This window comes from Botryllus schlosseri, chromosome 16 (assembly GCF_051294905.1).
Source record: "Botryllus schlosseri isolate E-star chromosome 16, Bs_hap1, whole genome shotgun sequence".
Lineage (NCBI taxonomy): Eukaryota > Metazoa > Chordata > Ascidiacea > Stolidobranchia > Styelidae > Botryllus > Botryllus schlosseri.
Window position 1 is genome coordinate 3917006 of NC_137251.1, and position 21738 is coordinate 3938743.

The 21738-nt window shown below is 41.6% G+C and overlaps 1 protein-coding gene across 1 annotated transcript; it reads left to right on the forward strand.

The window, feature by feature from the left end:
- Positions 1 to 507: 507 nt before the first annotated feature.
- On the forward strand, positions 508 to 20311 carry LOC145458271 (uncharacterized). Its single transcript, XM_080336599.1, has 5 exons — positions 508 to 2825; positions 3668 to 4353; positions 4966 to 5456; positions 15416 to 15775; positions 17478 to 20311. The coding sequence occupies exons 1-5, from the start codon at positions 2408 to 2410 to the stop codon at positions 17872 to 17874; spliced, it is 2352 nt and encodes a 783-aa protein (XP_080192725.1). The 5' UTR covers positions 508 to 2407; the 3' UTR covers positions 17875 to 20311.
- Positions 20312 to 21738: the final 1427 nt, after the last annotated feature.

A 21738-nucleotide genomic window follows, 5' to 3' on the forward strand; every position in this document is an offset into this window, starting at 1 on the left:
TAGGCTCATACAACATGATTTTTCGAAAGTATTTACACAATTATACAATTTGAAAAACACAAAAAAGAATAATTTAAGGGCCTTTGCATAAAAAAATTCTTTAAGACTTGTTTTAAACAATGTTTTAAACAACCAATTTTTTAAACGCAACCCTAAGCACAAAGTGACTCCAACCGTTTCTCACGAATATTATCCAAGACTTCCCGTATCATCAATTTGTTCTCGTCAAACGTGCGATATATGTAACAAGTCGGTCCACATGACTGTGTCAATGCAATGCAATGGAGTCATAGGCTGCGTGCATTTTCTCGCATTTGATATGCACCACACGCAGTGACCAGCAGTATACTCTATTTGAGTATATCACCATAATGATCGGCGACAGTCTTGGTGAGCTATGGTATCAGGTGCGATTATGCAGCCGTAACGTGAGTGATGCAGAAAGGCAGACAGGAATGAGATCGGGAGGGAACAGACATCGCATATAGAGACACGATGTGTTGGTGTCTATTTAGTTATCTGCCTTATATCGTACGGATGAGTTAGTAATTTGAAATCATGCAGATGAAACGCATTGATTTCAGCCAATATTGCTGCTGCGTCACATGAGGGATTACCGTGCAGCAGCTATCCTACAACTACATTCGGCGACAATCCGTCTACAAAATCAATGTATACCCGGCACAATCTCGCGAAGTACTTACCGTCCCAGTGGAATTGAGTCATATATATATAGTTAAACACACTTCACGTTCCATATACCTTAATAGTCCCAGAAGGCATCACAAGCTGAAAAGTACGCGAAATATATGCTCCCATAGCCAATCGGATCAGTCGCGATTGACTGTCATGTAATGCAACATAGAAACGCTCAGGAGAAACTAGCAGGCTGCTTTTAGCCTAACTTGAAAATTTCGGATCAATCGCTGGTGTACGCTTAACGGAGCGTCGTCTATTTCCTAGTTGTAAACGTAACATGGTGTTATAACCGGTGATGTGACAGACGTTTCAAGGCCTAACCTGGATAACAGAAATGTAGTGTTTAATGTAGAGGTTAGCGTACGTGGCGTAGCTAGCTATATCGTGATAACAGCGGCTCGCACTTTAGCCGGAACTGAAGATTGAAGAATCATTCATTTCGTGCTGATGTTCACAAACAAATGGTAGAACCCGAACGGTTTCTTGAGAAACCTTCTTTATGCTGCGCAGCTATATCACGAGATTCAGCATAGTTTTTCAGGAAGTATGCTGATGCACGTCCTGTTATGAAACCCTTATGTTTATGTTGTGCTTTATCAATCTATAAGACGGTCTGTATACTGCATAATTTAGAATTCAGTGAGACAGTTGAAGTGAAGATACATGCAGGAATTGGTTCTGGCTCCATACTTCAATTAGTTTTACCAGCTACCTCGAGTTTTCTCCGTCGTATTTGGTATTCATATACGCAGGTATTTAGTAAGGACATGTAATTTATATTAGTATGGATGACCGCATCGATTGACTGCAGTGATTCACAGTTTCTTGCAGTAAGCAACTAAACATCCGACAGCGTGACTGTCAAAATATTCCTTTATTGCTTGCAGCGTGATCGATCCAGCATAATAAACGTCCTATCTGCATAGGTACCTATTCAGATTTGCGGAGTTACTGCAACCAATCAGGCCCACCTGTGGCCGGGACGAAATAAATTGTTTTCGTAATGCTTTGAGTAACGAACTGAAAAAAAGGTACACAAAAACTGAGAATGGGCCCGAGTCGCAGGGATCACAGTCTCAAGACGACTACGGAATATTATTACAGCTATCGCATATATCTGAAGCATAAGGAGATTACTATACCATCAGTTTTGAGGTGCACTAATCAGAATACACAGCGTAGGTGTCCAGCTTGCGGCTTCTCTTATGAATAATGGACGGCACATAACGGAAGGAAACTGACTGTACTCATATATACAGAATAGTGACATCCCTTGCGCAGAGCTCGAGTTACGACACAGAGTTCTAGTGATAAATTGACTGCATTGGCTGCCTCAATGGTAAAAATTGCAAATTTGCAGGATATCCTTAACGCGTGGTATATCCAGAGCCTGTATGACGACCAAAGTAAGGTCGGCTGGAACACGATTGTAGATGTCGGTGCGCGAATGCGCAATGTCGATCTGAGTTGACCATGTCGAGAGTTTTTGTATGCGATGGGTTGAAGACTAGCTATCGTCCCTGCAAATTCAATTGGTAACACAAATAGAAGACGTATTAGAAAACATATGAAGTCCCGTTCTATAACGAGACCGCCTTTTATATTATAGTTGCAGATTTAACCATCATATGGAGCATAAATGAGTCGCGTGTACAGCTGTCCAAAGGTCTCCAGTACTGTCACGCGCAACCATTCAATGCATTGCTAGATGCGCATACAAACAGTGCTTCAACTGCAACAAGAATCACTGCATCCGATACTTCACCAACCGTCAACGCAGTATAGGAATACAGCGTATCGTCGGCAAGTATCAGAGGATATACTATCGCATCACGAGCTTTGTCTTCACGAAGTGTCCTTGAGGCAACAACGATCCCGTACAGTACGACCGAGACGAACATATCGTCCAGAAAGAAAGTTGTCATCGCTTGCTGAAATACAGAGATTAAAATTCAAACAATACTGCCCCATTCGCTCCAGCGATAGGCGATCACGGAGGAAGCGAAAGTCTGGATTGCGTTCTGAATATTTCATATCCGCGCTCTTTCCTTGTTTATTCGGAACGATTCCTGTTCAGGGAAAACATCGTGAAGAGACTACGTCAAGAGATAACCCACCTACAATTGGTAATTGATTTTATATATTATTCCTGCATGTATTTTACTACACTTCGGTGCATACACCATGTGGCATACTGTGAGGAATTTACGACAGATGACAGGGATGTTTACAGTTAAGCCTGACTTTAGGGTTACCATATTTTGGAATTCGCAAAGTAGGACACTTTTTACAAAACATAAAAGTCAGATTATCTGAGTAAAAAACTGCTGATTATAAAATTTGTACTGGAAATCTCGTTGTGTTGACTAAAAAAAGGTCATCTTTTAGGGCGTGTTTTAGCTCAGCCTGTCCATCACCCTGGCTGTCAGAGCTGTAAAGGATGACGAATTTCCATGAAGGAGGTCATTTAGGCGTAATCGGAGGACATTTTCGATTTCTTGAAAAAGGATGACAAATCCTCCTAAAGAACATATGGTAAACCTACCTATCTTTGATACTCGAAATAATCACCCTTGCAATGAAGTTGGGCCGTGCTGCATACCAACTTCATATCCAATTCAAACATCAATTTGTAAATTCAAACAAGTCTTGTCCATCGGTTTCGTCAATCTTTTGCTAGTTCGAATATAATTGATACACATTTTAAATGCTACAAATATCAGATGCAGGCCACAGCATATTATATTCAGTGTCGAAGGAATAGGGATAATTGCCGGTACCCCATGTCATTGTTGTCCAACTGTTGTAATGTTGTGTGGACTGTGGATGAGCTGGATTTCCAGACAATCGCTATCGATTATATCGCATTCATCGCGCGAGAATTTTGCATGGGCATCGTTTCAATACGTACCTTTCTGCCTTGTAATGTATCTACCCCGAGTCTTCAAGCTAGCTACGTTTTCTACAGTCAGCGTCCGAGACGACAATGAAAACTACATCCAAAAGACTAGAGCACACCGTGGAAATTTCTTGAAGAAAACGCCTTCCAAATTACCATCGAGTTTGACCAGCTTCAAAATCGTGGAGTGCTCGGAAAGAACCGCCGAACCAGTCTGGAAATCGAAAGCCGCGGAGTTGAGATTCTACTCCGTTTGCGATACCCAGGCAGATAGCGCGGAATCGCTATCCTTTCCAGCCCTGTCGAACTCGAACTCTCTGTTGACGAAGTCGTTGGAGCTGGAGGCGAACGCTCATTTCGCAAAGGCTGAAGCGTTGCTAGACCGAACGAGTCGACTCGAAGCTCACAAGAAAACTACCACGTGCCATCAACGACCCACCTCAAAATCCATCGACCACTATCAAAGGTGCAGGAGCTGTTTCTCGAACAACAACGCAAACGCGGCCCGCGCGTTCACGTTTTCTTTACCCCGAGACAACCGAAATCGTCGGTCACGCCGACCGGTCCAGTGCCAATTCGTTGCGGTAGAAGAGTACGTCGAAAGCGAGAAGCGCTTCGGACAATCTACACGGTTTTATCGCAATACCGGTACCTATTTTGAGCTTGACGCAAATCGAGATTGTTTTCCAAATAATTTAAAAGAGACAAGAGCGCCCTCTGAGAGCAGACGGATCCATTCAGCAAGAGCCTATAAGGTAAGAACTGCTGTGCTGGGCGCTGCCAGAGGTTAATTTTTGATGTTAGTCATTGTGTCAACATCGGATACGTGACCCGAAACTTTGTCATTGCCTTCATATCGTTTTAGGGCACAAATGACTGCCAGAACACTATATAGACAGCCTATGATAGATTTTGTCGCATGAAATTTAGAAAATATTACATATATATTGAAAGGTCGCTCCGGTGTCATCCAAATTTAGACCCGTCGTCACCCAAAATTTAAGACCCCCTATCCTGTATCAATACGATGTAGCAGCAATGTAGCTACAGATAGTCACATGCTGCCCGAACCCATTGTCTAAATTTGGCATTCCATATTGTCTATCCGACCGATTGCGGCACTTTCGATGACTTATAATACCGGATGGCATATAGCGGCAGCCCGAATGCATATTCAGCATGCGAGTGTTTGCTACGGCTTGAAGCAAGCGTAGGCGCGTTGCATCATTCCATGAGCCTTTAACGGCGGAAATACGCAATCATAGTCATCCAGTAACGGCCATTCTATTCATACTGGCGTGGAGAGACGTAGGCGTCGTACCCGCGAGGTTAGCGTGAGATGTAATCGCCGCTTACGCATTTTTTAGACCAGAGAGGAATTTCCAGCGAATTACGGCAGCGTCAGATGCAAGTCTAACTATCGGGATATTCAAATCCAAACATCCCTGCCCATCAGTAAGCGCCTGCATCCGACGAGGCATTTCGCCAGGTGTTACTACTCAGACTGCAACCTAAATCCGCACGACACGGGCTTCGATTGTACAGCCGGAAAGAGCCCGCATTCCCGTATACCTCAAACAGACATGGGATGCATACAGAGTATAGCAAAAACCAAAGTAAGCCCGGATCGGTACCGTCACCATTGCTTCATCGTGGAAAGTATACACGCCAGTATCGACGAGGTTCCCACAGAAATAGAGGAGAAATCGGACATTGTACTGCGATATAAGACGCCGTATTTTCGAGCCAACGCGAAAGTCATCGTGCCTCCGATACCACGGAAGGAAACGTGGACGATTGGCTGGATACAGGCTTGCGATTCTATGAAGTTCATAAACGAATACGGGAACAAGGGGAGGTGAGTCTTTTATCCAGCGCTAACTAAATTGTGTCGACTCAGAAATCCCTTGATTAGTCGTTGGGAAAAAATACATGATGTATCCTGATGGGGTCAAAAAACTAGTACCATACTCTTTCAGAGTATACTCAAGTAGGTTTTGCCTAAAGTGATTACGTTTTTAACCACTTCAGCTCAGTGGCGTATGAGCATATGCTGCCGCCCCCGGGTTTCCACGAAAGTGCTGAGATGTACAAACAATCTTTTCAATAAAAATAATTACAAATAATATGCCGTGTCTCGTAAGTTCTATATTGCTTGAGAAAGAAGCCTCACCATCTCAGCGTTAAGGCCAAAAATAAAATATCAAAAATGGAGAGCAATTGTATTAGGCAAATAAAAGATCAGTAGCCGCCTCGAAATTGAGATTTTCGAGCTTTCGCCGAAACAAAATCAACGATAATATCTTCAAAATCAAGTTTTTGAACGTGGTATTCTTCTACAGAAAGTATCGATAGAGCTGATACCCGATTATTATTCATGGTAGAACGTAACTGCGACGAACTACGATCATTTTTAGCTTCGAGAGACTCCTCTCACGGCTCGCAATTGAAAACACTAATGGAGAGAGAGACTTTTTTCATTTTTCTGTCAATTTCCACAGATAGCTCCTAAAAGTCCATCTATCTGTGCTCTGTGCACTGTGCACTCTCATTTTTCGCTCCTTGCAGCCTGCCGCTACTGGCGCAGAGCCGGAACCGCCAAGTGGCTGCTACGCCACTGCTTCTATACTTCTACGGGACCATTGCAGTAACCTCACTGCAATGTTAAGAGTTTTGTATTCTGTAAATTTTCGCTCGGACTGCGAACCCGCTCGCAAGTCACCGAGTATAGGCCACGACCGGTCGAACTATCAGAGGTGGCCAGGAACGAAGAACTTCTACTTTTCCGAAATAATTAAGCAGTTTTTTCTGCTAACACTACTTACTTATAGGTTTTTATTTTGGACTCTCACAGTTTTCAGTTATATTTGGCAAAGCTACGTTTCGAACATTTGTATACCCACCTGGAATCGCTACTTAAACTTGTGCTAGAGTAGAAATTTACTACAATACTTTTACTTAAGTATACCGACGATGACCGCCTCTGGACTAGAGGTCGACCGATTATCGAGATGGCCGATTATCGAGGCCGATATTCACAGCTTGCCCGATGATCGATATCGGTCTATGAAGGCCGATATCGCGGCCGATATTTTATATTTAAAAAAATTAAAAATATTGGAAATTCAAGGCCCCGTGTTCTCAACCTCAAGAACTTTGCGACGCAAAGGATAATATATGACAGATTTACCATTGTGGGACGAGTTTAATTTGGTGAGCACGCAGAGAAACTTTGCTTCCTGCATTACAATCTACCTTTTCTGAACTGATCTGCAATTCTGTATCATGTTTTGATTTTCGGGTTATCCCAAATTTCAACGAATGTTCACAATTAAGCAATAAGTCTTTTCAATTTCAGTTTTCTCGTTAGTTCAGCTTTCTGTGGCATGAACAAGTGCCATCTTGCCTAATATATAATATTTTTGGCGAAATTGTTCTCTGCTCCTTCCATATTAATATCGGCCTATGATATCGGTTATCGGCCTTGTGAGTGTCGAAATATCGGTATCGGTATCGGCCTGTAAAAATCAATATCGGTCGACCTCTACTCTGGACGTATCCACATCCATGTTGATGCAAAGATCCGATTTTAGTATATTTTCTCTGAAAGTATTACATAACACCCAAAATTAATATATGTAATTTTAATGGCTGTCAAACTTTTATTGCGTGAAGGTGAAATGACATGAAAATCACACACTTAATTGTAAGTCGCAGAGAAAAGGCAATAAAGCTTATTGCAGATATAGGCTTATTTGCGCATAGATATGGTTGCAGACGTACCCGCCACGGTCGTGGCAAGACAAAATGCGAAGAACCACAAATGTTTTGTGCGAAATTAGCGTTACGATTAAATTTCGACGTCACGGTCAGCATGACATGGATATTGTTGCTGTTTGTGATATTTATGGTGTTGTTCGGCTGCAATAGTCATTTACACCAGGCCGAATATCTCTATTTTGATTCCGTAGCTGCATACTTCTAGCAAGACCCCCATTCGTCATGTATAATACAACGCTTATGCGGATCAGATGGCGAGGAGGATCCTATAGCCTCCAAACCTTACAAAGGGATTTTGGAGTCAGCCTACAAACCGCAACGTATTGGTGTTGAAGCTGTGGATCACACCACTACGCTGTTTGTCTCTGTCTTGGGTTGCTATGACTCGACTCCGACATTTAGTCTGTTTGCTGCATTTTTATATATGAATTTTTAGCTGTTGAGCAAGATGCTATCAGTTTCGTATTACGCATCTTGCTCTCAGACCAAGAACTCATTGCTATTAGTGGTTTCGCATGTACCATCGTTCCGAGTGTACACTATGGCTATGTCGACCTTAGGCTACACATATCCTGCTTCTACGGTATATAAGTAGTTCAGTGACAAGTAATTGGGTATTAACTGTGGCGATGATGTAGAGTGGTGAGGTACGATTCAAATCGTTGTATCACAGCATCAAGAACATGCACTACAAGGCTATACGCACGTTAGTAGTGGATATGACACTATGACAGTGCTGTGAAGTCGAGATCAATCGACAGCATTGTCGCAAAGTGCATTTGAAGAGTATGGTCGAAAAATACAAAATTATCTTTACGTGGTGTAGACCTGATATATTTGCTTTTTTGTCGTTTATAAGGTACATATTTGAATTTTTCACGTCATCACCACTTTTATTACGTCATAATGAATGATGTTGATCTGTTAAAGTATAAATACTCGAATCGAAATCGAAGCACGTAGGTAGTCGATTTCGGGAAGCATTAATTACAATCATGCATAACTTTATTCAATATAGGTATATCGTTTAGGTGAAATTAGGCTATAGCTTAGACCTTAGCTGAGCCTAGATAGACAGGCATCAAAGTAACTTGTTTCTCATTCCTCATAAATACGACCGAATAGCGTAAAATTTCACACTGCATGGCGTACCCCCGCTTTGATGCTTCGTATCCCCATGGGGTACATGTGCCCTTGATTAAGAACTCGTGCAGTATGAGATGAGGTGTTGATTCAAAGAGCACCATGGCAGTACTGGAAATTTGAACATAAACTGATCGCATGCGCCAACAGTTTCTATTTTATCCTACGCAGTATTGACGGAAAAATCACATCACCGTTAGAATTTAGTTATGCATGGCATGCCAGCTATATAGCGAATGACATGTGGCTACATATGGTGGCATATGGTCGTATCGCATACGCTACGCCTGTGCTATTGATCTGCGAGGAAGCTCAATAAAGTGTAACAAGTTTGATGAATCATTGTTTCTCTTTCGATGTAGGCTAATACTTTGCGCGGTTCAACAAATGCTGTATATATTGCGTATACTGAGATACATTTTCCCGGCACCACCACGGCTGTACTAGCCATTTCTATTTCATTATGTAATATTGCGATTGTGGCTACGGGTGTATGGTCGGGGTGGATCAAAATTCATCATAACAGCTTGATCTACTTCAAAAATAGATGCGGATAATCCACGCCAATCGATCGTGATTAGAAATCGCCAATGTATAGCGACCTTGAGTCCGCCTTATAATTCTTTACACATAAATCACCCGATTGCGTTCCCTGCAAGCTTCGATCACTCGATCACCACTGACGCTTCAAAAGATACTGTGCTTCATTATGATGCGTGATGACACGTCACAATTGCAGATTCTAAAACCCTCGATTGGGTTTTCACACCTAGTTACCTACATGACATCACAATTTTATGTATAAATAGCGTCACGTAGACCAGTGCTTCTCAACATTTTTCAGTTCGCGACCCACTTCCAAATTTCATTGCGTGACCCACCAGACGCCCTTTCCCGACTAACGTTTAAACCACTGCAGCTGGATGCCAGTTTTTATGTTTTCAGTGCGGTACAGTTATTTGGTCGCGCCTGGCGTGAATAATTTCCCGAATTCATGATGGCATTCGGTCAATGATATGGGCAATTGCATATACTCTTATGAATTTTTAGATGCAACCATTTAGGCGCCTGGATAGTCAATGGAATGGTCAATGGGACCGACTGTTTCGATCCTTTTCTGCATAGGTTTTCTTACTGCTGTTCTTATTGGCAGCACCTTACGCGTAATCACATATTTGCCGAAACTTCATATTCCTTGATAAGTGTCGTGGCGCGGTAGTGGCCGACACCTAAAGGCCTATAAATTATGTGTGCTATTTTAATAGGGAGATGGATACCCCTTTTAAACCCAAGACATGGAAGGATGTCAAATCGCGTGCGGCTCGAATAAAATTTGAAAGAATTTCTCCAAACAAATACTTCAGAATTTATGTTGATTCATGAGATGCACCAATTGGGGGGGGGGGGGTGCGGCAGCTAAGGTCCTGCTTGTAACAGATGGTTACAGAGGCTGATCTGGGCTCCTAACCGTCCGATCTGCTTAAGCGGTGTTAAAAAGTTTGAAAGTGGACCGTGCTCCACGTATAGACAGATGCGCAGCGCATTCATAATAAATAATATCGTCCTGGTGTAAATGACCATTGTAGTAGAAAAACACCATGAATACCACGAACAATAATAGACGAGAAAGCTCGTATACAATCAGCAATTCGTCTATTACGTCAAACACATAGGGGTTATGACGAACTTGCGATCCGACAATTGTTTGCTGATTATAACAACAAATTGGGCTGCATTGCGGCATTTTCCGGTCAATTTTCGCAAGGACTTTGGAGGAAAGAATGAATTTCAATGTCACGCATAAACAAAAACGCACTGTCGAACTTCACACTCCAATCAATGTTACTGATACGAAAATCTGGCTCACGTATTATTGTGAGCACGGCAACAAGGCTTGTGGCGCTTATGGGCGCAAAACAATTTAATTTGGAGGAGGGGAATGTGCATTTACTCTTTTAATCATGAGAATATACAGTGTTTGTAATATTTGGAAAATTGAATACGAAAGTGCAACATTTAAACCGTCTTCGCGGCCCACCGGTTGAGAAGCACTGACGTAGACTACGGTTCGTCGTCTTGGTAATCCGTGTTAGAAATGACAGTCAGACAATGTCCGATGCTTCGACAAGGTTACAGAAGTTGTGATGTGATCAATACACAAGCTGCTACTTATTAAGACAAGACGCGTGCTGCCAATTAAATGCAACATAAAATATTTGGTGGACCTACAATGTAATATTAGATACCAATATGACTCAAGTCGAGTGCTGTATCGGCATATATCAGTGGACGCAAGTCGCAAGTTAGGTCACGAACTGGCATTTTGAGTATTATTACTTCCACTCCGCGCAAAAAGGAATTATATAGTTTCGAAACCTGCGGTGAATAAATGGGATCATGTGCGAAGTGACCATAGCTGGGGATGTGCCTTTATTCACGTTGATGTGCAATCCAGACGTCATTACGTCATAGTCGTTAATGTCAAGCGCCGTAATTGGCGAGGATCCGTCTGACGTACTTACAGTTAAATTTGGAGCGTTCGTAACGCATACAGGTATTCTGCATTCTGCCAGCGTGATCAGAAATAATGATTAAGCTTTCCGAGTCGTCGACGTATCGTGCAATATGCAATGCAGTGTCAATAGTGCAACTAAAAAAATGACTTGCTAACATCTGTTCCATAGGTAATATGTATAGTGTCTATAGCACTGCCAGTGTTAAAAGTAGGATGCATTTAAAACATTTGTTTAAAATATATTTATTATTGTTTTATTAGCCATGAAAACCTATATAGTACAAATAAAATGTAAAAGCACAATATTTGCTATAGTCTGGTCAAAAGTTATCCATACTTGTATTCAAGAATTGTTTTCATGTAATAAAATCACTGAGAGCCATGAGTGGATTTGCAAAACCAAACGTAATGTATATTCAAAATGTGTCATAATGGTGATTTTTGTGAGATCATTGGTGCATCAAAATCACGCTGAGGTTAATTCCATGGGATCGCAAATCGATGCGTCTTGCTGGTTTGAGTTATACAAGCCAAATTATCGAATGCGACTATAAAGTCACAACCTATTACTCAATAGTTCATGGAAGAGGCCCGATGGTCCTGTGTTCAAAAAGCTGCTTAATTTTCATAAATTTCGTCTTCAATTTCAATATCGCCAGGGGGCGCAGATGTCGAGCCCCCACCATCCCATCAAATATTTGTTCATCTGTAATTATCAGACTTGTACCACTGCGCAACTAAAAATAGAGTTTCACTTTTCAAAACTCGGAACTCGAACTAGAACTAACGGCCTTCAGAAAACTGCAATTTTATCTAACTAACTCTCGACTAGCTATATAGTTTCAATTCCGAAGCAACTTATTACTTTTTAAGTATTGGGAATATGATCGACTTTCCATATGACGGGTTTTGAATTTGAAATGGGAGGGGTGTCCTACCGCTAAACCCACCTCCTGGCTGCGTTACTGTTGGAAGTAATAACTCCGAGCTAGCAATTACTGCAGGAACATCACACAGCAGAACACCATATCACGATTCACGCCAAACGACGACACGTGCCAACTAAATTTGTTTTTAAATGCGCCACTAGAACTAGAACTACTCAAAAAGAGAGCAATTGCTTGGCCATCAACTATCTAGATCGGTAATTTGTACCTGTCAGATAATTAATTATGTGTTCACTGTTCAGTGTTCACCCATGGCCATGGCTCACCACATCGAAAAGCCACAACATCACGTCATTGTCAAACATAATTAACCCTAATATACTAGGTTTACTGGTAGAATCAGTCCGATTGAACTGCTGACAGAGCGATAACGTGGTGCCATATCGCATCGCGCAGCATAGCTATTTCAGTGGTTAACAATAAATAATCCATTATGATGACAACATTACCAGGTTTTGTTGAAAACATATTTTTAATAAAGACTTTTATTCAATCAGTTTTATTAATGTTTTCATCGTTTCAAAACACCACAAAACTGCGATACAATGAAAAGATAGGAAGGTGTCGAAACAACTTGGAGTAGTCTTTAAGATCAGACATTTGTTTTAATTGGTGCCTGACTCTTTCCTTGTCTAATCAAGGAGCATCCGACGGTACGGTCATATGTCATGAAATGACTCAACGACTGTTCGCATTCGACGGATCATACATTATACTTGGGAATGATATAGTCATTAGCAAGTACTGGGGAGTCTATCTCCAATCCAGTGCGTTCACCAGAAGAGCTGTCGGTATAAGACTCTTCATAATCATCATTATGTGTATCAGGGTTTACATGTCGCTTTAGGCTTAGTTTACTTCAACACAACTACGGATACTTGATATTATTCATCAAATTTCCGAACAAGTTTGGTGCATCAGATTTGCAACCAGCATAATCGACCATCGTCGGCAGTTGCTACTTCCCGTATGCATATCCACCTACAAATACAGTTGACTTAAAAAGAGCTCTTATATTCCTAGAAGTAGTCGCGACTGTGACTCAAAACTACAAGGAACACCTTGTCACGTGTTCAACTAAAGGTGTAGGCATTGTATGCCCAAAAAGAAGACTTTTATTTTCATACTTTGCTTTATGTATGGTCGATGTAAACGGATACATACCACTTGGAAACTTATTGCAAGACGGATAATTCTTTACTGCTTCCTTATTTCTGAAAGTTATATACGATTCTCGGGATGCTGGTAAAATGTAGTGGGCAATTGATTGTCATATCAAATAGTCATAGACATTTAGTGGACAGCTTTAAATGCAACAGTTGTATAATGCAACATATATAGTTCGCATGATGTACATTATTAATACAATGTAGTCGAGATTAAGGCATTCCTATGAATACACCCATTCCTTCACAGAACGCGTCATTTCTTCGAGCTGCGTGTAGGCCCACAGCAATCGTGAAATCATTAAATGCGTATGGTTGCTTGGATAAACCAGCTGTCCACTTTGCTTTAAATTATTCATGATTGCTCCGAAGTCGACTCCAAACTGCAGCCATTCGTGACGCGTGGGCTTGGGGAATGGGATATATATCTGATCTCAGTATGCGAAGTTCGCGGATAGTGCGATCCTCGTCGCATTCACAAATTCACCCATGCAATAGTAATATAGTGTTTTAAATTATTGGGAACGTCATTGCTAAGATAGAATTGAGGGAGAGCATGTTTCGTATATGCCCGCTCATTGGTCCAGTAATTCGACCCAAGTACATATTGCTCGTGGGAAGGAGAAACACTTTGTTCGGGTCATGTTCCGTGACAAATGTTCAATTATTCCTTCCGTAAATTAAAAGCTACATTGCTGGGCGATGTTAAACGATGGTGATGGCACAATGCATTTGCCTCTTCACATTGCACATGACAGCACAATTTGGCGCAAACTTGTTTGCGCTGGGATAATGTCATACTTAGGGCATAGTATGGTAAAGTATGAAACGATATATTTTCATATATCCATAGTTGACTAACTATATGTCCCTATTTACTAAAATTTTCCTTACATAACATCCCTCCTTACCTATATGTTTCCATACTTTCTAAAATTTCCGATGTTATGAATATAATGCCTCTGTTGACACACGTAAGGCATCCATAGTGGTAGTATTATGAAATAATATTACTAGGACAGTATCTCGCCGGCTATCTGACAGTCGTTGAGAATGCTCAAATTCAAGTCGATATACAAGCGATTTCTTCTGAATGTATACTATAGGGCTCTTCAAAAATGACTTTTTTTTCTCAAATCGTACTGGCTACTTGATAAAATTGTTAGGTTACCTAATTTAAGCCTACGCACAAAATTTGATTCAATTCCAGCCAGTAACCGCTTTGCTACAGGAGAAAAAAGTTTCTATTTATTATATAAAAATAAATAATAACAAATTTGAAAATTTTCTGTTCACCCCATGAAAGTGTTAGGTTGTCTATGGAAACGATGCTCACCAAATTTGGTTCAATTCCAACCAGTGGAAGCGGAGTTATTGCCGTCGACAAAGTTGGAATTTGAATAAAATAGTATTTACGGTGACCGATTCTTTGTTTGTTTATTATAGTTGTGCTCACCGTAAATACCGTAAGTTCGTCAACGGTTTACACAAGCGTGGAGGGAAGAAACTCTCCAGCGTTGTGTCTACTTAGTGCCGTGTTTGGGGCTGATATCTTTTGAGGACAGTTGTCATGTGTCACCATGGCATGATTGATCATTTACAACATCTGAACAGATCGTCATTAATCCTCACGCGCTTTCTTGGTATACGGAGCTTTCAGCGGATATATGTGGTAAATGACACTGGTTTCATTCGCCATCAGATATTTGACTTGCATAGTGAATAGTGGTGCTCTGAACTCGTAACCAGTGACTTACAAATACCTAGAACGAAAGTGGTATAATTCGGCAGCTCTGAAATCACAATACGATGATCGGCATGGCCAAAAAGAGCCAGTGACCATAGATCTCGATTATCAGATATATAGTAACACTCTATATGTCATAGGCATGTAGGGCCACAGCCAGTTGTTCGCTCGTTCGTTTGTATAGAATTTATTCAGGTCGAGACACCATTAGATTGGAAGGTGTCGAAACGACTTTGAGTATAGTATTTTAAATCGGACATCCGCCTTTGCCTATAGAGAACATGAAAATATGAGGCATGCACAATGAACATGCACAATGCACACTGGATGAAAAAGTAATACAATAAATTAATATGAGTCGTACTGCGCAAGTGATAGGTAGTTATACCTTTACTTACAATACCTCACAGCCTGATTTTCAAATCGAATATATTGATTATAACGAGGCGCGTTTTCAACGTATTGAATCACAATGACGTAACTCATCAATCTCTCCCGTAACCCACGCAACTATTCCAGTTCCAGTTGGGAAATCCCCGCTTTAAAAGAACGGAGAATCTCGGCCGTGAGCGACAGCGACGGGGTGTCCTACCCTTGGTACGGGAACACGACAGAGATCGCGTCGATCGAGGGCCCGACCGAAACTTCACGCTGCCTTAACCTACGCATGAACGATAATTTCCACCCGTCTGTCACGTGGGACATACCAGTCAACGAGGGGTCCGAAGCGCACCTCACTCACATAGTACGCGATCAGAGCTTCACAACTTGGCTGGCGGCCGTGAACCAGACCACCGGGAGACTGGAAGTGCTCAGGACTGTGAAATGGCACTTCTTCCTGGAAATCGAGGTCGATCCGATAGCTAGACTTGGTCGAAGGTGAGTCATTCATACCATTAACCTGATTAGGTAATTTGATGCGTGCTCTGCGTCAGGCGAGACTCGAGTCGCATCTGTCAAAGTAGGGAAAAGACCAGGCGCGAAGGTGTAATGTAATTGCGACGGGCGAACCGCAGAATTTACCTAATCCACCGGTTTCAATGTAAATTAAACCAAAATATTTCCGAGCACGCGCCGGTACCGTACTGCGTTTAAAGGTCTCAAAAGGAAATGGCATATAGGCTATATGTCACCGTATAATCGGTATGCAGATAAATGCAGTAAATGATATCCAGAACATTGTGTATTTGAGCATGTTGAGACATTGACTACAACATGTACGAAAGGCGTTATGCGGAGTAACCGTGAGCAGTGAGCACGAATATAGGTCCCACAATGTGGAACTATAGTAGATGGCAGAAATTTCATGCCGAACAGGCGAATATATTAGTACTGAACAAAACTGATAGTTGGAAGCGATGCAAATTGTTCGTATGGTCTTGTGAAATTGCAAATATTCTTAGATACACAGTACAATGAAGTATATATGTTCGTTAGTAAATATGTGATCCGCATCCAAGGTCTCTTCAGCAACTTCATTGCACCGTCAGTGGTTTGAGAAATTACGCCTTCGACGCGTATGTCCATTTGTCCATACATGGCCATAGTAGGCAATGGTCCATATCCGATTGGATTATGAGTCGTTAGACACGAGCTTCTACCTCTGGGATTTGTGCGTGTACGCTAAGCCGATGCTAACGATACCCGTACTCGCTGCAACACTCGCACCGATTAATCGAAGTTTTCTTGTTTCGGTATTCATGGTGTTTCGACTACTGTGATCATTTGATACCAGTCCGATATTCCTTATTGTGATTAATTGAAATTTATTGAACGTTGAGTCGTTAAGTAGAATTCAAAATGATCGGAGTTATATACAGTTACATACTGAAATTAAGGCCGGATCATTACGTCAATTTCATAGGTTGCCATATACGTGAAGGCGGTCTGTCATGTATAACTGGTATAGCCATAATATGCAATATATGCATGTGCAGAATTCAATTATCTGTTATTTCACCCAAATAGTTATATTTAGTACCAAATATGTTATATCCATGATGAAATTAGAGTATAGCGTATAGACCTGCAGATGGGGTCGACCTCATTCAAGTTCTAAAGCAGGGGTGCTCGCATCCCTGGGGGCAACCCTAAACTGAGCTTCTTAATTTTCCAAATAACTCTTGGGGCCACCTCAAAATGCTTCAGCAGTGCGCCATCACGGCCGACCTAAACACGTTATGATATAATCGTGACTCTAACCGAGTTTTCACTCCAGTCAGCAATTTGCTAGGCTAATATGCTGTGCAGTGTACTGTATTCCATATTTATGATATACAGGTCAATTGCTGCAGTAAATACAGCATAGACTGCGGAAGACTTGTGACCGAGTTAGTTCGAATCATACAGAAAGTTTCGGTCTTATCAGTTCAGTAATACCGTATCCGCAGTACAGTTCTCACTGCGTTTTCTTCGTGTTTATTCAACTCATCGTTGCGTCTGCCTGTGTTTCCGCATGTGCGTTGCGTGCGTTTCAAATTTCGTATGCGGCGTAGGATTATTTCAGTAAGTGCACACACTCTGTGTGCTATTGCGCTGCACGAAAAAATATGATTTTGCCAATACAAATCTTTGTTTTCAGAGCCCGCGTCGTCAGTCCATCTATGCAAGAACAACCTATCATCCTGAAGAACAATAACGATCCTATTTATCTGTCTCACGTCTCTGGCAGTAAGACAGAAGTCTTAAACGACCGGCAGCACAGGCGAATGCGAACTGGCGGCGACAACAACAGTAACAATCACATGAATTACATCCCAAAATCGGCGCTAGTCCGTCCGAGTGCCAACAACGCGCAGACCCTGATCTGGCGACCGACCAGAGACGCCCCAGTGGTGGTGGTCGCCCCTAAGGAAGTGTACAGGGAAAACAACGAAGTTATATGGTTCAGTCACACGCCAATACAGGGCGACCGGCCCAACGTGAAGGTTCTATCCCACCGCGAGACCACACAATTGAGCAAATCAATGGACAGGTGACGAAGCGACTGACCAAGTGACCATACGTGTCAACGGTGGCTTGCGAACGATCCGTGCCTTATTCGTGGTACGCTGCACTCGGGCCAGGTGTGTTTTAGCGTCAGTATTAAAATCTCGATAGTGCAATATGCCGTGACGCGTTCGGATTTTTAATGAATCAGATGTTTTAAGCAATCTTCAAGGGCTTTTATTTATTTCGTTCCATTTTCATTTTTATCTCCGTGTGTGTCGCCATTCTTCACAAATATCTTAGCTATTTCGTGATATTGTGCATGAAAATTGTACAGTGTACTAGATAAGTAATTTTTTACGTGCTTGTTCATGCGTGCACATGCCTCACAACCAAAGAAGTGTCCGTAATGGTGGAGCGTCCGGCTTCTTGATCGGTGTGTCGTGGATTAAGTCCTTGGCCGGGTCACACCAAAGACCTGATAAGTAACACTGGTATCCATGACTCCCCGCTTGGCGCTCAGCATATCTGAGATAGCATAGAGGGGTATGGTGCACGATTTCCAAGGCAATTTCTTGGACCTTCCTTGTCCAGACGCATATGCACATCATTCACTCACGATATGCGCACAGATCGTGTGGATATATATCATGAGTCGGTGTATATACCGCAAGAACATCGGGGACAAAAATATATAACGTCCTATTCCTGTCCAATAATAATTGTTTCGCTGATGTAGGTTACTTAAAGCCAACTCTTGACGACTCTAACGTGGTTTTATCTATGCTCTCAATTGACCTTCGATAATAAAATTCCACCTTGAATGGCGTAAACACCATGACGAACCAGATTGTTACGTTAGCACAACGTTTGTCCATTATAATCCCGTGATTTTCTTACCGTATATGTCACATATTATGCATGTCTATAATCGTAACTAATTTTATATCATGGCATCCGTAATTATCTGGGGCACATTATTCTTAGTCTTGTGCATGATTGCTTGGAATGTATTATTATGCTCAGTAAACATACGATTTACAGTTGGTGAAGCCTTTCGATTTTTGGGAATTCTTGGACCGGTCTCAGTGATTTCAGACGAAATTGTCACTTTTTCATGAACGTGACATCATAATTAATAAATGTTCCCACTAAATTTTCAAGTTCGAACGTTTTGACCTCGACAAGACCGTGAAGTCACTATTGGGATTGCGTCGTATAAAGGAAATTATACATTTGACCTGTTAACTGATTCGCCTGCCACAAGTCCGGTGATACAACTTCGGTATATTCACAGTGCTGAAAGTTCCCCAACTCCCAATTTTGTTCGGGTCGCAATACCTTCACGCACCTGCGTTGATGATTACTGCTGAATGTTTGAAGATGCGGTGCGGTAACCATAATTGTTTCCACCACTTCCTGGTGTGCAGCTCACGTCTTGCGCCATATCTCCTGGTTGGTCTACCGGTGCGTGATTAATACGTAGATATGAATTGTATATGTTACTTGGTGTCATACATGAATAGCATTTAAAACATTTACTCTGCATTGCACTATCTTTGCTCAATTAAAATTGTTATTATGCTATAAACGTTCCTGAGACTATAAAACGCCCTTATATATGTTTCGAATCACACATGTGCATCTTATACGTTTCGTTGTATAGTTATGTTACGTGATCGTGAGATTAAGTTATATCAACATATCTATAAATTATTTTATATATATGACTATTATATTCAATTCAATGCCCGTCTCTTCATAGGATGTTTGTGAAACACGTGTCGCCTGTCATATATCCAAATTTTGTCTTTCAGAAATGTAAATTACGAGCTCTTCTCGCAGGATATATGGCTTTAATGTGTAGTAAACAATGTCAGCATAATTGCATCCATCCAGTATCAACACATTGAGTAATTGCAACAATACAAGCAGAAAGGTTTTACATCGCATACGCACTACATCAAGGCCCAATCATATGCTGGGCTAATCCGAGTGCATAAATTAGGTAAGCCTTACTTGGAAGTGATGGCCGTTTGTTTATACAACTTATATCGATGTTCGTGCGGAGCTATTCAATGCGCCACCATGATTATGTCTATTACAAATTCTCAATTCAAAATTATCTCTTGAATGTGATTTAAGGTTCGCAACGCGCTAGGCCAACCGATGTTCACGCACATTGTTCATTTGTTACATTAATAGCAAAGAAATGCAATTCCTTACTAGGAGTTTGTGGCAGCAATAACCGTATGGTAATCTCAGCTTCAAACTTTTTTCCCGGTGAAAACGTCCCATCGCCTTCATGCGTCGACCAATTTTATGCTATGTATACAAATTTATGTTTATTCGGACTAAATGTGATTTAGCCTATGTCTATTGTATTCATGGGAATTGCCAGCCTTTTATGACTTGATAAGCGTCACATTTAATATACCTCTTATGAACTGATCGTAATAAAATATTTTCTCCTGGAGATACCTTTCATCAAGTCTGTGATGTGATTGCAATGAGTGCTGATGTCCTTGTTACGTAGGAAAACCATACCATATATCCTCTAAGAGGATTTGTCCTCTTTTTTTTTCTAGAAATGTAAAATGTCCTTCGACCACGCCCGAATGTTCTCCATTTTCGAAAATAGTCCTCTTTTTGTAGCTTTTAGGGTTTGGCCAGAGTACAAAAACAACTAAAGAAACATCGTAATAAACGTGAAAACTGGATATCGACGGAATTTAGGAAATTAGCGCAGTAAACACCGATGGCTGGTAGTGGTGAGATAGCGTATTAGTGCTATATCCACAGCTGTGACATCAATGGGTTGTGGATTCGAGTCTCGCCGAGGTCGAGTCCAGAATTCCTACCAAAGTGTTGGAGGTTTATCCCGGCTCCTCCTCGCCATCTCATGCGCGTAAGCCAGTGGTTCTCAACCTGAGAGGCGCGGGAGTCTCTCAGGGGGGGGTGAGAGGAATTGACGAAGTCTATATAGATTGTGTGTTTCACAACCATTCTGAGAATACGATTGTTGAAGATGAAACTTATTTCGTATTCAAGAAAGCTTGCAAAATACAAACTCCAGCAGTCGCGCTCAACGGAGTATAGGCTGATTTCAACTTCATTTGAGCAAATTTTTGATATTCATTGAAGATTTAGAGCGATTCCCACGTGTAAGTCATTCATTACTTCATAGCTTTGGCAGTAGCCCGAAGCTTGGTGCGCTGGGTAGCTGTTGTTAATAGCTGGCGAACTGCACTGCCTAAACTAGGACGGGCAACATACGGCCCGCGACGGGATTTTGTCCGGCTCGCGGACGGTTTCCCGTCTTACATGATAATGTGGCCCATGGCCCCAGTCAGCCGAAATTCCCCACTACTTGCAAATTACTAATTTTAGTGACTGTAGAGTGTATGTTATTATCAGGGTTGTAACCAAGTCACAAGGCTCCGAGTCTCAAGTCAATCTCACTTTTATTGTTTTGACTCGAGTCAAGTCGAGTCATTTTTAATTTACCACCGAGTTAAGTCCGAGTCCCAGTCAGCAAGCAGAGGGTCGAGTCCGAGTCATGGTAATATGACTCGAGTCCGAGTCATGGTAATATGACTCGAGTCCGAGTCCAAGTCATTGCTCAGTTTCCAGTAAAGTCTTGCTAAACCCACTTTTATAACTCTGTTAGTGATATCGAAAGGTTCTCATTTATAATATACTAATTTTCCTCACTTTTAGCGGTTTCTGGTCATATTTCCAAGTACCAGTACCAATAGACGAAATCCCAATATGTGGTGACTTTACTATTCTTCGGAATTACAATGGAATGTCGGTCTTTGTCGTCTGAGTCTCTAGTCATATGACTTGGTTCGAGTCATGCGCAATGACTCGAGTCCAAGTCGAGTCAATACACAGATTGACTCGAGTCGAGT

Coding starts and splice junctions, on each gene's coding strand:
- LOC145458271 (XM_080336599.1), top strand. CDS start 2,408: ATGCGCATACAAACAGTGCTTCAACTGCAACAAGAATCACTGCATCCG. Junction 4,354..4,965: donor ATTCAGCAAGAGCCTATAAG/GTAAGAACTGCT, acceptor CGCATTTTTTAG/ACCAGAGAGGAATTTCCAGC. Junction 5,457..15,415: donor GAATACGGGAACAAGGGGAG/GTGAGTCTTTTA, acceptor CAACTATTCCAG/TTCCAGTTGGGAAATCCCCG.